The sequence below is a fragment of the Morone saxatilis genome, unplaced genomic scaffold (genome assembly GCF_004916995.1).
Source record: "Morone saxatilis isolate NCDOM2014 unplaced genomic scaffold, NCSU_SB_2.0 Contig18, whole genome shotgun sequence".
Classification (NCBI taxonomy): Eukaryota; Metazoa; Chordata; class Actinopteri; family Moronidae; genus Morone; species Morone saxatilis.
This window is the reverse complement of record NW_023339740.1, coordinates 20,160,345-20,173,565: the sequence shown is the minus strand read 5'-3', so window position 1 is coordinate 20,173,565 and position 13,221 is coordinate 20,160,345. Positions and strand designations below refer to the sequence as shown.

The 13,221-nt window shown below is 39.5% G+C and overlaps 1 protein-coding gene across 2 annotated transcripts in view; it reads right to left on the bottom strand.

Moving 5' to 3' along the window:
• tox2 (TOX high mobility group box family member 2) overlaps nt 1–13,221 on the bottom strand; it is an 89,430-nt gene that overhangs the window by 22,031 nt on the left and 54,178 nt on the right. For both annotated transcript variants that reach the window (XM_035662792.1, XM_035662793.1), the window contains exon 4: nt 4,821–5,102. In XM_035662792.1, the coding sequence (XP_035518685.1) occupies nt 4,821–5,102 (282 nt within the window). The remainder of the gene's footprint in view (nt 1–4,820; nt 5,103–13,221) is intronic.

The following is a 13,221-nucleotide window of genomic DNA, read 5'->3' as shown; positions in this document are numbered from 1 at the left end:
GCATATAGCTTTTTCTACTAATACATAGCCGTTAAGCATAACATCCCCTGGCTGATTATACATTCATCATCTGTTACATATTCAAAACATCACACTCGAGCCAGTTTGATGATGGCTAATATTGCATGCATCATTGAGGAACCAGAAAAAAAAACTTAATCAAAGATAATTTATTCCAGTTGAAGGCACAGGTCATATGAATTTGAGGGAGCATTTTAAATATACCATAATTGAATATGGAGCCTTTCTGTTCAAATAGATTGCAGATGCAGTTGTCACACCACAGGTGTGAAGCTCATGTAAATATATCTGTCCGGCCAATAATAAAATAGTTTTGCTTTAGGCAAGTTTTGGTGTAAATAAACACACAACAGACACAAACAAGGCCACTTCACTTGTAAGTCCAGAAATTATTCACTAGCAGCAGCAGAGATGTGTATCTTTCTGGGCTGTATTGATAAGATCAATGCAACCTGAGCATGGCTATTAAATGTCTAATGTGTTTTGGAACTTGTAGATGCTATGACAGTGGGGGCATTAACAGAGAGAGGCAGAGAGAGGATTGGCAGGAGAGAGGAGAGCGAGAGAGGAGAAAGGAAGGGAGAGAGAGAGCCCTGCCAAGTGCATCAGAGCATCAGAGAAAAGAGCTCTCTGAAAGATATCAGGTTTGGCCAGGAGGGGCTTCAGACCGCAACATAATAAGCATCAGCAAAAAAACCTTATGAATTGAAAATGGCCTCTTTTCAAAATTAGGGGAGAACAGTTAATTATGTCTTTCAGGTTTTCAGAGTCAGCAGAGGAAAAAAAAAAAAACCTAAAAAGTCACCTGGTTGGAAAGTTACTTTCCATCAACTCCTCTGGTTCCTGTTGATGGTCTACAGTCGCTTTAAAGGATTAGACTGGTAACATATAAGTATTGTTAACATACACTATGATCCAAATCCAAGAATTGATTGATCCTACTAACAAGTAGGTCTGCAACTAACAATTATTTTCATTATTGTTTAATCTGCATACTATTTTACACCTCGGTGGATTCTGGGTTGTTGGGTTTCTAAAATGTCAGAAAATAGCTGATAATTGCTTGTTTATCCAACAACTAGCAAATATTCCTATTAAGAAGTTGGAACTAGGGACTTTATGGCACTTTAGAATAAAAAATAACTTTAACAACCGTTTATCCAATTAATTTTCAGTTGATTGACAACTTGGTGCAGCTCTACTGTAGCCAAAGCCTGATACAGTTTATTCGTCTATGCCATAGACTTCCATTGTTGACTATTAAAAACATATCACTGAGCACCACTGGCACTGGCTAACATGTTCCTTCATTACCGTGAACATGAGCAGCATCAAATCCGCATTCACCATCCTGCTGCTAGCAAACAAAGTGTGTATTAATCCACAGCTGAAAATAGTCCTCAACAAATCCAATATTTACTCCTTTATGACTAATGTTTGCTGAAAATTATAGTGCCTAGCAGTTACTGAAAGGAAATTACTGAACCTTTTATATTCGTTTGTAGGGTTACATCTTTAAATGGGCTTGTGTCGCAAAACAGACAGGGAAGAGAAGTCAGAAAGACAGACTAACACATTGTTAGATATATACATAGAAATACACCAGTTGTGTTCTTTAATAATCTCTACTCCTTATTTTAAGTGAAACTTGATAGTTGTCATTGGTCCACAGGAGGATCCACGCCCACCTAAAAGATCTAAATCTAAACACCATTTAATCCTACAGTTCACCCTACCACCATAAAAGAAACACACTATCTATTCTGTCTAGCAGCTCCCTGACTATGATCAACTGCTGCTGTAATACTGCTCTAAATCCTTTTTGTTATATAATCGCCCTATTTATTTTATGTTTATATTGTTGCACCTGCAATGGAGTACTTTCCAACGTCCTCATACTTGAATCACGTAGGCACACATTTAAAAACCAGAAGCTCTCAGCCTTTTGTTGAGACAGAATAACCTTATTTCACTCAACTGAATTATCTCTCAAATATCTAATAATGAAATCCAGGAGGTACAGAAAACTGGAGGTATATGCTCATTTTGAATAAGAGTTACCTCTTTCCTCTTTGCAATTTCTTCTTGCTTTCCTCCCCACAATGCCCTCCTCTCTCCATCTTTCTCTCTCTCTCTCTCCATCCTCACCCCTCCTCTCTTCATCCAACTCTATTGCACTCTTTTCATTGCCCAGCTCACGTATTGAATCTGCCTGATGAAAACAGATCTCACTGCAGCACCACAATAGAATGGCTGATGCAGGAAAGATGAACCCTAATGGATTTTTTTTTCAATGTGCTCAAGATTGAATATAAGGCCTGACCTCCAGATGTAGTGGATCCATTTCAACAGCAGAGATATTGTTTATAGTGAGGACACAGAAACACACAGACACACTTGGACACACAATGTCAACAGCAGCTGCAACAAAATACCTTTCTATCTACATATAACACTCAAACACTGTATTTTTCAGAGCACGAAACAGTCTGAAATTGGAATTAACCCTTGTTATTTATCTATCCATGTCAAGTGAGGTATTCATTATGATAGCATCTCATGTTTGAACTGCAGAGTTTGCTTAATTACTCTGCTCAACAGACTGTGTCAAGGTGAGGCACCAATTTAATAGACACTCCGTTCTCAGCACAAATGAACCTCTGCTACGGTTTGGTAGTTTCGCCAGGCAGGCTATTTGATTTAGAAATTTCTGAGTTTGCTTTATATGCTGCTTTTTTTTTTTTTGCAGTGAAGTTAAAGTAGAGCCCTGAAAAGAGCTCCTATGTGTTCAAGTAGCTTCTCTCAGAGCCAGTGAGATATATTGAGGTTTGGAAGGTTATACCAGTTTTTAAAGATCACTTATCACCAAATGCTATTTTAAATTTGTTGTAATTTCAGGGCAGTCATTTCTTCCGATGTTTTTTTAAATTTATTTGCTTCCAAATTACCCTGAACATTAACTCAATTTGGACAATATATCACATTTGCAATATGTGTTGCTGTTCTTATTTTTTCTACTTTTACAGCCTTTGGTTGCATTTTGTAGTACATGCTCATCGTGTGTCATTTCAAACATTTCACATCTCATGCATTTTTATCACACAACCTGCAGTATACAATCTATTAAACCGCAGAGTGTGGCCCTCTGTAGGAGTAACAAATATCCTGACTGCCGAGAGAAAGACTGGCCAATCAACCACTGTCTCCGAGGTAAAGGTCATGACCAAAATGTGAAATGAATATGAAGATAAATGACACATGAATCCAATACCTAGGGGGCATATTCCAACATAATATATAATATATAGTATGTTTATGTTTCAGATCTTTATCATGCCGTATTTTGGCTGTATTCGGCCTTCTGTTTATCTCTTCTATTTATGATGAACATTATAATACATAATACTTGACCTAGATATGCATCTGTATGTATTTAATGTATACTGTATATAGATGTTCTTTTCTTTTCATTAACATACACAAAATATGCTGCTGACTTTTCTGATGATGCCTCAGACAGAAAAGGAACAATATAAAACATGTCTACTATATTATTAACCTTTTTTATTATCAAAAAGGCACAGCTGTCGAGAGTAGCTATTTGTGTGTCTGTTTATGATATCTCATCAATGTCAAGCAAGTTATGAAGCTATGAAATTCTGACCTTCAAATCCAGAGCGCAAAAATCTTTGCATATGTTAATATTGTTGACAATATGTGCTTTTTGTTAATACAAATGATGTTTTTACTGAGCTCTCAGTGTTGCAATCAATAAACAACATTCACATCTGTCCATATTTTAAAGGCAAGGTGCTGAATGAAATATCAAACCCTTACATGAATGTTAAAAGCACTCTACTCAGTGCTCCTCTGTTACAGTATTTACATTTTGGTCACTGAATAAGAACATGACTTTGAACTCCACTCATTTACTCAGCTCAGTCTTTTCTATATGGGCTATATGTGAACTGTAACAGTGACCGCTAACTATAGAACCTTTGCTTATTGCAGCATATAGGATACATTAAGGTTCATGCATAAGCTTTACATATATCATCTGTTGTGATAGAAACCGGCTCTATTTCCTGCAGTTCTCATGAATGCAATTATGGTTTGGAGATGCTAATTTGTGGAGGAGCAGTTCTGTGTGGAGCTGAGGGAGTAATCAGCACGTATTCATGTTTGAAGGCTTGACAGATTGACCGATGCATGCTGTCGAGGTAGATATGATGCTGATGGATTTACCCACAATCCCTTTCTCCATGCATCAGAGCTGACATGGCAACCACTGAACAATCACTCAGTCCCCCCACTTTTTAGCCCCCTTCTCCATGTTTTCAAAATTACATTTACCTTATAAGGCTGTAATCTGTTTCATATTAGAGAGCTCTTAAAAATGGCTGTTTTGGATGTTCTGCAATATCCAAAAAGCAAATTTGTCCAATCTCTCATGCACTCCATCATCTTTTTATTTTCTAAACTTTGTATCTTACTCAATGTATGGTATCTGATTAGTGTTTGTCTGTGTACATGCGAGGGTTAATAATTTGCCCTCTTGTCCTTCTGGGTATCAAACAATTACTTCAAATCACCTACAGTTTTTGTTATAAGCCAGCACAGTTGAATCACACCACAAACTAAAAGGGCTTGGTTTAAGTCCAACCCTCTTTCCTCTGAGGCATGAAATAATTGTTACTGTAATTAGAGGCTTAAACATTGGTGACCATTACTGGAAACATCAGCTTTCCGGTGTTACAGGGCCCCCCACGAAATGGTTTAGTCCATGTAGTGCTACTCACCGAGGGCATTTGGCTGGAGACGAGGTGGCTGTCCTGTGCCAGCATGTTAGACATCATGAGTGTGGGCAGCTCTGGGTAGGAATACGGGTTGATGAGCCCATTGTGTGGCAGCGAGTGGCAGAGGTAGCCAGTAGAGTCGTGCTCCATCAGGTGAAGCAGAGGAGGCTCGGGGTGGTTAGGTGGAGTGATGGGGGGGATCTCGTAGTCTTCATCCCCATTTCCACTGGCTGTACCACCACCTCCACCTCCTCCCCCGCTGCCGCCGGTCTGACCTGTGTAGCTCTGAGGGAGAGACACAGAGAGAAAACAGTGAGAAAAACTAAAGTTTAAGGAAGCAATGGATACTGGATATTAGGCCAAACTAAAGCAAAGTCATAACTTATTTCTACACAGTACAATTCCATATGGGTTACAGATGTAGACATTCAGTTTACGGTAATAGAGTTACTTGATTGAGAGATAGCTATTTCCGGCGCCAAGGATTCAAAATGTCCTGTTCATTTCCTGCATAGGCCATGTTAGGTAACTGGAGCACTTCCAAGTGTCGAATGGGTGTTGAATCCTCACTATCACAAAATATCAGTGACTGCGCTTAATCAAAAGTAAAAGGTTCTGTGTACAGAAAATGTAAGGACGAAAGTCACCACAACTCTTCGCCCACTCTCAAGGTGCACATTCCATTAGGAAACATCCAAATCACCGAACATAAAATTCATAACAACGAAGAAGCACTAAAACCCCAAGATATATTCAGCAGTTTGAAACAGTTTGCTTTTGGATTCCTGGTCAATCTTGGATGAATTTGGCAACTATGATGAGAGTTTTTCTCCCAAATGCAACAACAAAGCACTCTAATTCCCACAGTTTGGCTTCTTCTCCAAACCAATGGCAGCTGATGTTCATGGGTATCACAGTATTCAGAGCCATTAACAATACCAAACTGTAATGGGCTGTAAAATTATTCTTTTTAATTTTCATTGAAAACACTGAAATAAATCAAACTAATATCCAGACAAGACTATAGTCCAAAAAATAACCCTTACACAGATAGGGATTATAACAACCAAAAGTACTTGTTCCTTATTGACTCCAAGGTGTCTATCAAAAATGTAAAATAGGACACTTCCATACAGTTCCACTCAATAGTTTAACCTCAGTTATAGATCAGTGTAATGTTGCGGTATCCATAGCAACAGTTTCCATTGCTACTAGCTAAAAGTTAAGCTAACTAATGCTTTTAAAATGGATCTTTGGAAGGAAATGTTTGTTGTTTCCCCACGTGAATTTTTGTATAATTTGGCACCTTGTTGTTAACTGGTTAACAGTGACACTGACAACAAACAAACTAAAAATAAAAAAAATGGACTTTGGTGTCCCAATATATAAAATTTTTTATGTCGTAGTGGTAGCCTCTGCCTCATCCAATATTTACATACATCAGGACACCTTGTTTTGTATTCTGTTTTGAAGAGAAAAACTAATGCTAAATTGAAAACTGTCGCCCTGTGGTTCTCAATTTCTTGCAGACGATTCCAAGATAAACAATTATTTGGCAGATTACCCCTTACTGACAGCTGTACTGAACATTTGGTTGATCTGCGACAAAATAAATGCTAAATTCATCACTACATCATTACTTTGGTTGCTACCACTGACATATATAAAGATGGACAATATGACAGCTCTCCAAAATTGATGCCAAAACATATCTAGGTCATAAAGCCCGCTGCCTCCATGTTAGCAGACGGGACATGGACCAAACTAAGAAATCAAAATGCACGCAAAATAATTTTCCTATGATGTAAGCGTTCATTTTTCTGATAAGTTTGGGTCAGATAATTAGTCATTTGAAGCTATAAAATAGGGGGAGTTGCAATGTCCAAAAAAAAAAAATGCTTTGGGAGCATTACAGCAATATATCAAGGAATATAACTGTTTTAGGGCAAAACATTATCACAAATAGAATAAAGAAGAATGTATTAATATATTAACATTGTGTTCACCAAGGAATTCAGCTACGTGCCATTCTACAAAAAGCTTTGTAAACTGTTTAAATTCTGATCTGTCATTTTGTTAGAATAGGTGTAATTTTGTTTCAAATGTTGAACGTCTCATTTTGGAACAAAACCTGAATGCTCAGCGATCAGTAATAAAGAAGACCAACAGCCTCTATATTTGTGTGCTGTCGCACTAACACAGTAAGTCCAATCAGATCAGAGTTCTGCACAGAGCAAGAAGAAAAGAAAAATAGCAGGGAAATTCAACAGGGAATGAAAAGCAATTTTGTCTGAGACGATCCAACTTGACTCCCATTGTAATGACTGAGTCAAATTAATCATCACAAATAATATTCTGGTGTCAGCCATTCAAGGGTTTTTTAATAGAATTTTTATGATTCATGTCTAGCAGTATACATCAAACAGTCAGTTCTGCAACATTTCTGAAATCAATTCAATATCATCTTTGTGTAGGCTGTCATCCTCGGCAGCAGAGTGGTCATTTATCTCTCAAACAGATACTTTTAGAAAATAAGGGACATGGGGAGATGGAAGAAAGGAGAGAGGATACGGGGCACTTTTTTCATTCTCGTTTCTCTCATCCCTGTTGTAGTATAAAGGTGAGAGTAAAGGCCCATTCTGTAATTTTGTGATCATATAAATTACAGGTTTGTTAAAAAATATAACTGAAAAGGTTGACCTCCAAATGACAAATGAGCATTACTCGGCGGGTTGGAATACAAAACATAAGCGTGTTTCACTGCAAACAAACCTCAATCAGTATTAGAAAATATTAACATTGTAGATTTTGTTGCTGTCTGATGTTGGTGTTTGTTCATTTTGAAGTGATAGCTGCTTTAAATCCTTGTGTTTTTTTGTGACTGGGTGGCGGAGCAAGCCACCCCCCTCCTCCCATTTATATCACAGATTGTGCCTGTAAGTACACAGTAACGGCCAATCTTCTTTTTTTACAACAATAGCTTTCAGTAGGATTAAAATGTATCTAATGTCTTTTAAAGGAATACCAATCGAAGGCAGTAAGCTCAAAGCCAGATGAGAGGAATTTCATTAAGTTACGATACCTAAAACACTAAAACACCCATCTTTAATTTGACCACAAAAAAGGACGTTAGCGATGTTTATTGTGAAGCAAGAATGTAGACACAGACTCAGCGTTTAAAGCACACTTTCATCTTCCTAAATGTTACACCAAATGAAGAAAAGAAGAGAAAAAGAAGTGCGATTGGCTCAATTTGATTTACTTTGTCCTGACAAAGCCTGCGAGCCAGTTGATATTAATTTTCTGGACTGTCCTTTGAAGACAGATGTTTTTGTAAACCTGTGGGGATAATGTTATTGTTTGGTCTAATGGACAAGAAAACGAACATTTCCTGAGATTCAATTTCCCTCATAATTGTTGGAAGGAAACTAAATTGTCTGCTGTAAACATTGGAGCCATTGTGTGAAGTCAGTCCCTGTGCATGTCCCTCGGAGCCTTCGCATAGCTGTCATCTTTTACCATGCTTCGCTGTGGCTGTGGGTGACCACTGTGTAATCTAAAGGCCGCCGCGCTTAGTCATCATCGAGGATGTTCATCAACCTTTTGTTTTCGCAGTGTATAAATATATATCCACGCTACACAAACATTTTCCTGGTCCACCCGTTGCATTTGATTGTGCAAAGGGACGAGGACTGAGGATGTGTCATGTGTTAGATTGCTTTGAGGGCTCATCCAGTGCCCTTGATGATAAAATGTAAATACCAAGGACGTTCCCAGTTGGATTGTGGCAAGATAAATTATTCATATGCCTCTATTCAGAATGAGCTTGCATGTACAGGACCACATGTACACTCTGGCTAATGTATACTCTTTTCTCCTTTAAAAGTAAAATCCAAACAAAGGCAATGAATTTGATGGATCGTATGGACCAGCATGTGTCCTAGTATGGAACTGGCTTTTCAAACAAAAGCCCCCCCCCCTCCTCCAATGAGGTGCTCGTCATTGGTTTACTTTCAATAGTCAGGGACACACTCCTACCAAAAGCTGCATCACACAAATTCTATTTTCTCACCGAAACATCCTTTATTTTCCTCCTCTGATCAATACCACACACTATAGGGAACATTATTTCCAATACACAGTATGTTCAGTCTGCACAGTGAGCGAAACACAATCTGTAACATTTTAATTAAGAGACAGATCTTTTCGACTGTAAGTGTTACATACCAGCACACCTTTCATTTGAAAGAAACAGATGAATAGACAGTTGGTCTGGGACTGAGAGAGAAAATAACATTGATTGGGGAGCTTTCCAGCTTGTCTCTTAATTTGGCACAGATCTCTCCCTCCCTCTGTAACACCGCCTGAGTATTCAAGGCCTTCTGGAGATGATATTGACTGTGGCTAATGGCTTATTATCTGTACATTCTTCTTCTTATTAGATTATTGTTGTAATGCCTGTAGAAATCTGGATTTGGGACATAACCCAATTAATATATAAAAAAGATATATTAATTCTATAAAATGACTCATTGTCAAAAATAATTTGTATGTACAATAAAAGAACTGTACGCCTTTTAGTATTTGTAAAACACTACAGGATCTTGGCATAATATTGTATTTAGAGCTCAAGAGCATCAGTCGATCATCAGAAAATTAGCAATTATCAGCAATTATTTTGATAATTGGTTATCATCATTTAAGCCATTTTAAAACAAAAACTGTGAGGATTTGCTTCTTTTCTATCAATGTGTTTTATATCAATGTAAACTATTATTTTTTTGGACTGTTGGTCAGACCTTGGGCTCTGGGAAATAAGCATTTTTAAATAGCTAAAATCAGTTAATCAAGAAAATAATTACCTGATTAATCTATTATGAAACTAATCTTTAGTTGGAGCCCTAATTGTATAATTAGCCAGTTTCTTAGTATATTAGCTAAAATAGAACTTGTTTTATTTTGACAGGTGGCCCACATACTGTGAACATTTCATCATAAAATAATAAGGCTCACCCAATAAGTTTGTGAGTATATTCAGGCCAGTTGCTTCTGTGCCACACAGACGCAGAGTTTGGAGTCTTCTCAAGTCAGCGTTTGTTTCGGGGAGAGGGCGGGACCAACAGCTCGGAGACAGACGATGACAGATCTGCCTTACCACTAATGTGCACTTATCTGCCTATTGGAGAGCTTTGTCACAGTGGTGATTTATGCTTAAAATCCCCCACACACTACCACTTCCATCACCTCCGACACTCTTCGTTCCAACACCTTCCCGTATCCGCTGTGCAGAGCTCTGCACACAGAGACAAAGTCAGGCCCCGTTATCTCTCCTCTCCACGCAGTCCGGTTTGCAAGGAAAACGGTGGATTTATCTTTGGGGAGAATTTGAGAGCATCATCTATTCTCATTCACTCCGCCATCACTCTCACAGACCAAGATTATACTGTATATTTATGAATGATACGTTTTACTAGTGTACACAGAGCTCTTGTTTTAATATAACACAGCAGAGGCAAATAGCTGTTGTCATACTACAAAGATCACTTACTTTCAAGCGCTTAATCTGAGCGACATGAACTGATCTGCTATTTCTGTTTATTGGGCTGTTTGTTTTTGATACCCCTCTTTCTCCTTTTCCCTTCCCTTCCCTCATCTTCTCTTTCTTTCTCCCTCCATCTCTCTCAGTCAACTCAGGCTTAATTAAAGCCATAGCTGTTCTTCTGCTACAATATCATGTCAGGGGGGTATCAACACACCACAAAGCCTTCTCTGGCAGAGCCCAAAGAGAGGGGGGGAGAAAGGGCCAAAGATCCTGTTACAGCCACCCTACACCTCCACTCTCCTCTTCCTCTCTTTGGCTGGCCCAACCCCAGCCTGGCCTGCCCCTCACAGAGCCCAAACAGTTCTGGTCCACGAGACCCTGATCAACCCCTCCCCCTCCCCCTAGCCCTCACCCACCGATCCCGCCCATCCCCCTGTCATCTCATCTCTCTCTAAAACAGCCAGGCTGCATTATTTATCTGTCACTATGTTACTGTTTGGAAATCATGAAAGGGGCTGTGTGGACGGGGATGCTAAACCACCGTGTACTTGGTTTCTGTTCGGTGAATGAATGGGATGGGAGGGTGGGAAGAGACGAAGGTGGGAGGGGGGGAGAGAGAGAGAGAGAGATTGGGAGGCAGAAAGGGGGGTGAGATAGGGAGAAAATAAAATAATGTCAAAGGCTCTTTCTAGGAAATAAAATCCAGCAACTATCACTCCAGCCCTGGCCACAGCTCTGTGACAAAAATGACTATTATTTATCAGTATAGGAGGCAAAATATGGAGGGAATGGGGAGAATAATTAAAGCGAGTACCAACTGTCCAAAGATGCAGATGGCCTGATTCACCCCAGATATTGAGTTGATTACTAACTAACCTCACATTACTAAAACCAGCTTTTCTAATTGCATATATTGTCCCCCTTTTCTTTTATGTTTTACTTCCCTTCTTCTCCCTCGTGTATCCTGTTCCCAGTGCTCGTCTCACTTGTCAGTCAAGGTCAGGAGGTCATCCTCATCTGATCGCGTGTCAGAGCAGATTAGAATCAGAGCTTTTGTGCCATGTCATATTTCATTATGCATTTGACTCATCTCACAGGTCAAGGGGTCAGTGTGATTTGATTGGATGACAGAAATGATATAATTTGTGTTTAACCCTAGGCTGTATGAGGCTCTGAGTGGCGTACTAATGCATTTTGCAAAGACGGGGCAGGCCCTCTCCACAAGCGACTAATTTGAAGTGGCACACCGCAGAGTTGAAGGAGAGCCAGAGCTATTGCACAACATGCTGAGGTTATAAGGGAGGCTTTATCAAATAATAAACACAACCTCCCTTGTACCTCTGTTTCTGTCTGCCTCTCGCACGCTTTCTTTTTGCTCTGCAAACCGATGCAAGTGCCCAGACTTTAGCCGCCTTCTGCGTCTAATATGTGCATCTATTACTTTTCTCATCCTTCTTTTCTTTATTTATCAAATTGATTCACAGAAAAAGTGTCACTGACCCTCTTCTCTCTTGTTTTTCCCTTTCTCTCTTTGTCTCTGTTTCTTCCTCACTGTCTAATAACACTTGATATTGGCGAGAGAGACTAATGGAGAAGTGCTGTCAGCAACAACAACCACATCATTATTGCTGAACATTCAACTGGAACACAAACAACATTTAAATAGCTCTCAAATGACTATAGAATAGAATAGATATGTAACAGTGGCAAAAAATCAACAAAGTTATTATTCTGAAATGGAATAACAACAGGTCTTATTGTTTGATAAATAAACATGTATTTATATCTTCCTCTGCTGGTTTGCGTCTTGTGCACAGAAAGAGTTCAGGACCTAGCGGTAGTAATGATATGCAGATGCCGCACAGTGTCAGTGAAAACTCAACTGTGATCTCCACTAATGCGGTCGGAAAACAAACCATGGGTGCACAAGATCGCTCAGGTTTCCCAATAGTCGTCTAGAGTGATTGCTGTGGGTGACGGGGGAAGAAGGGGGAGAGGGGAGAGAAGAGGAGGGTGGATGGAGTAGAAAACAGAGAGGGAGGAGAGGAGAACAGGGGGCGGTGGGGGGGTGAATCCAACATTTCAAATGAGTACCATAATCAAACTTATTGCCTGACAGGGTGAATCTAGGATTACAATGTTACACTGGCAGACATGCAGTATTATTTCCAGAGTCCCCGCTGTCTGTTCCTGTTCGGAGCAGCCATGTCTCCTGGAGAGAGAAGCCTTTTTAACTTTGCTCATTGGCACACCGCTGGCTTAACAACAGCCACTGCTACTGCTGAGTTATGACCACACTGAAGCCACCCAGAGACTCGACAAGGCCAAAAAACAGCAGCCAGTCAACTGTTTTTAAATTTTTAATGACTCTTCAGTTATCTACTTTTCTACGCTCACTGTCAAAATCATTATTAGCATGTGGACAATAGTGCTACTGTGTCTGAATGACAAAACTAATTATTGTTATAGAGCAAGTAAATGGACAAAAAAACAGCACAATAAAGGGTTGGTGGATCAGTACCGACTGACTCTAACAATGTTGAAAATAACAAAGGGAGCGCTGATGGCGCAGTCATCCAAACAAACGTGCATTATTCTGAGAATTGTTAGGATCCTGTCACCCACAAATAACTCTGCTATACACCAGGAGAAGGGGGGGGTGTAAAGTGCATGTGGCTGGTGAGAGTGTGTGTGCGTTCATGTGCCAGTGTGTGTCATTTAATGTCATGCGTTTCTTCCTGTACCAAAGAAGAAGATTGTAATTGCTCTTGAATGCTTTTGTGAACACTTCGTAGGTATCCCTGACTTTTTTAAACAAAACTTTCTGTCAGAGACTGCCTGCCCTCTGTTTGAGTGTGTGTG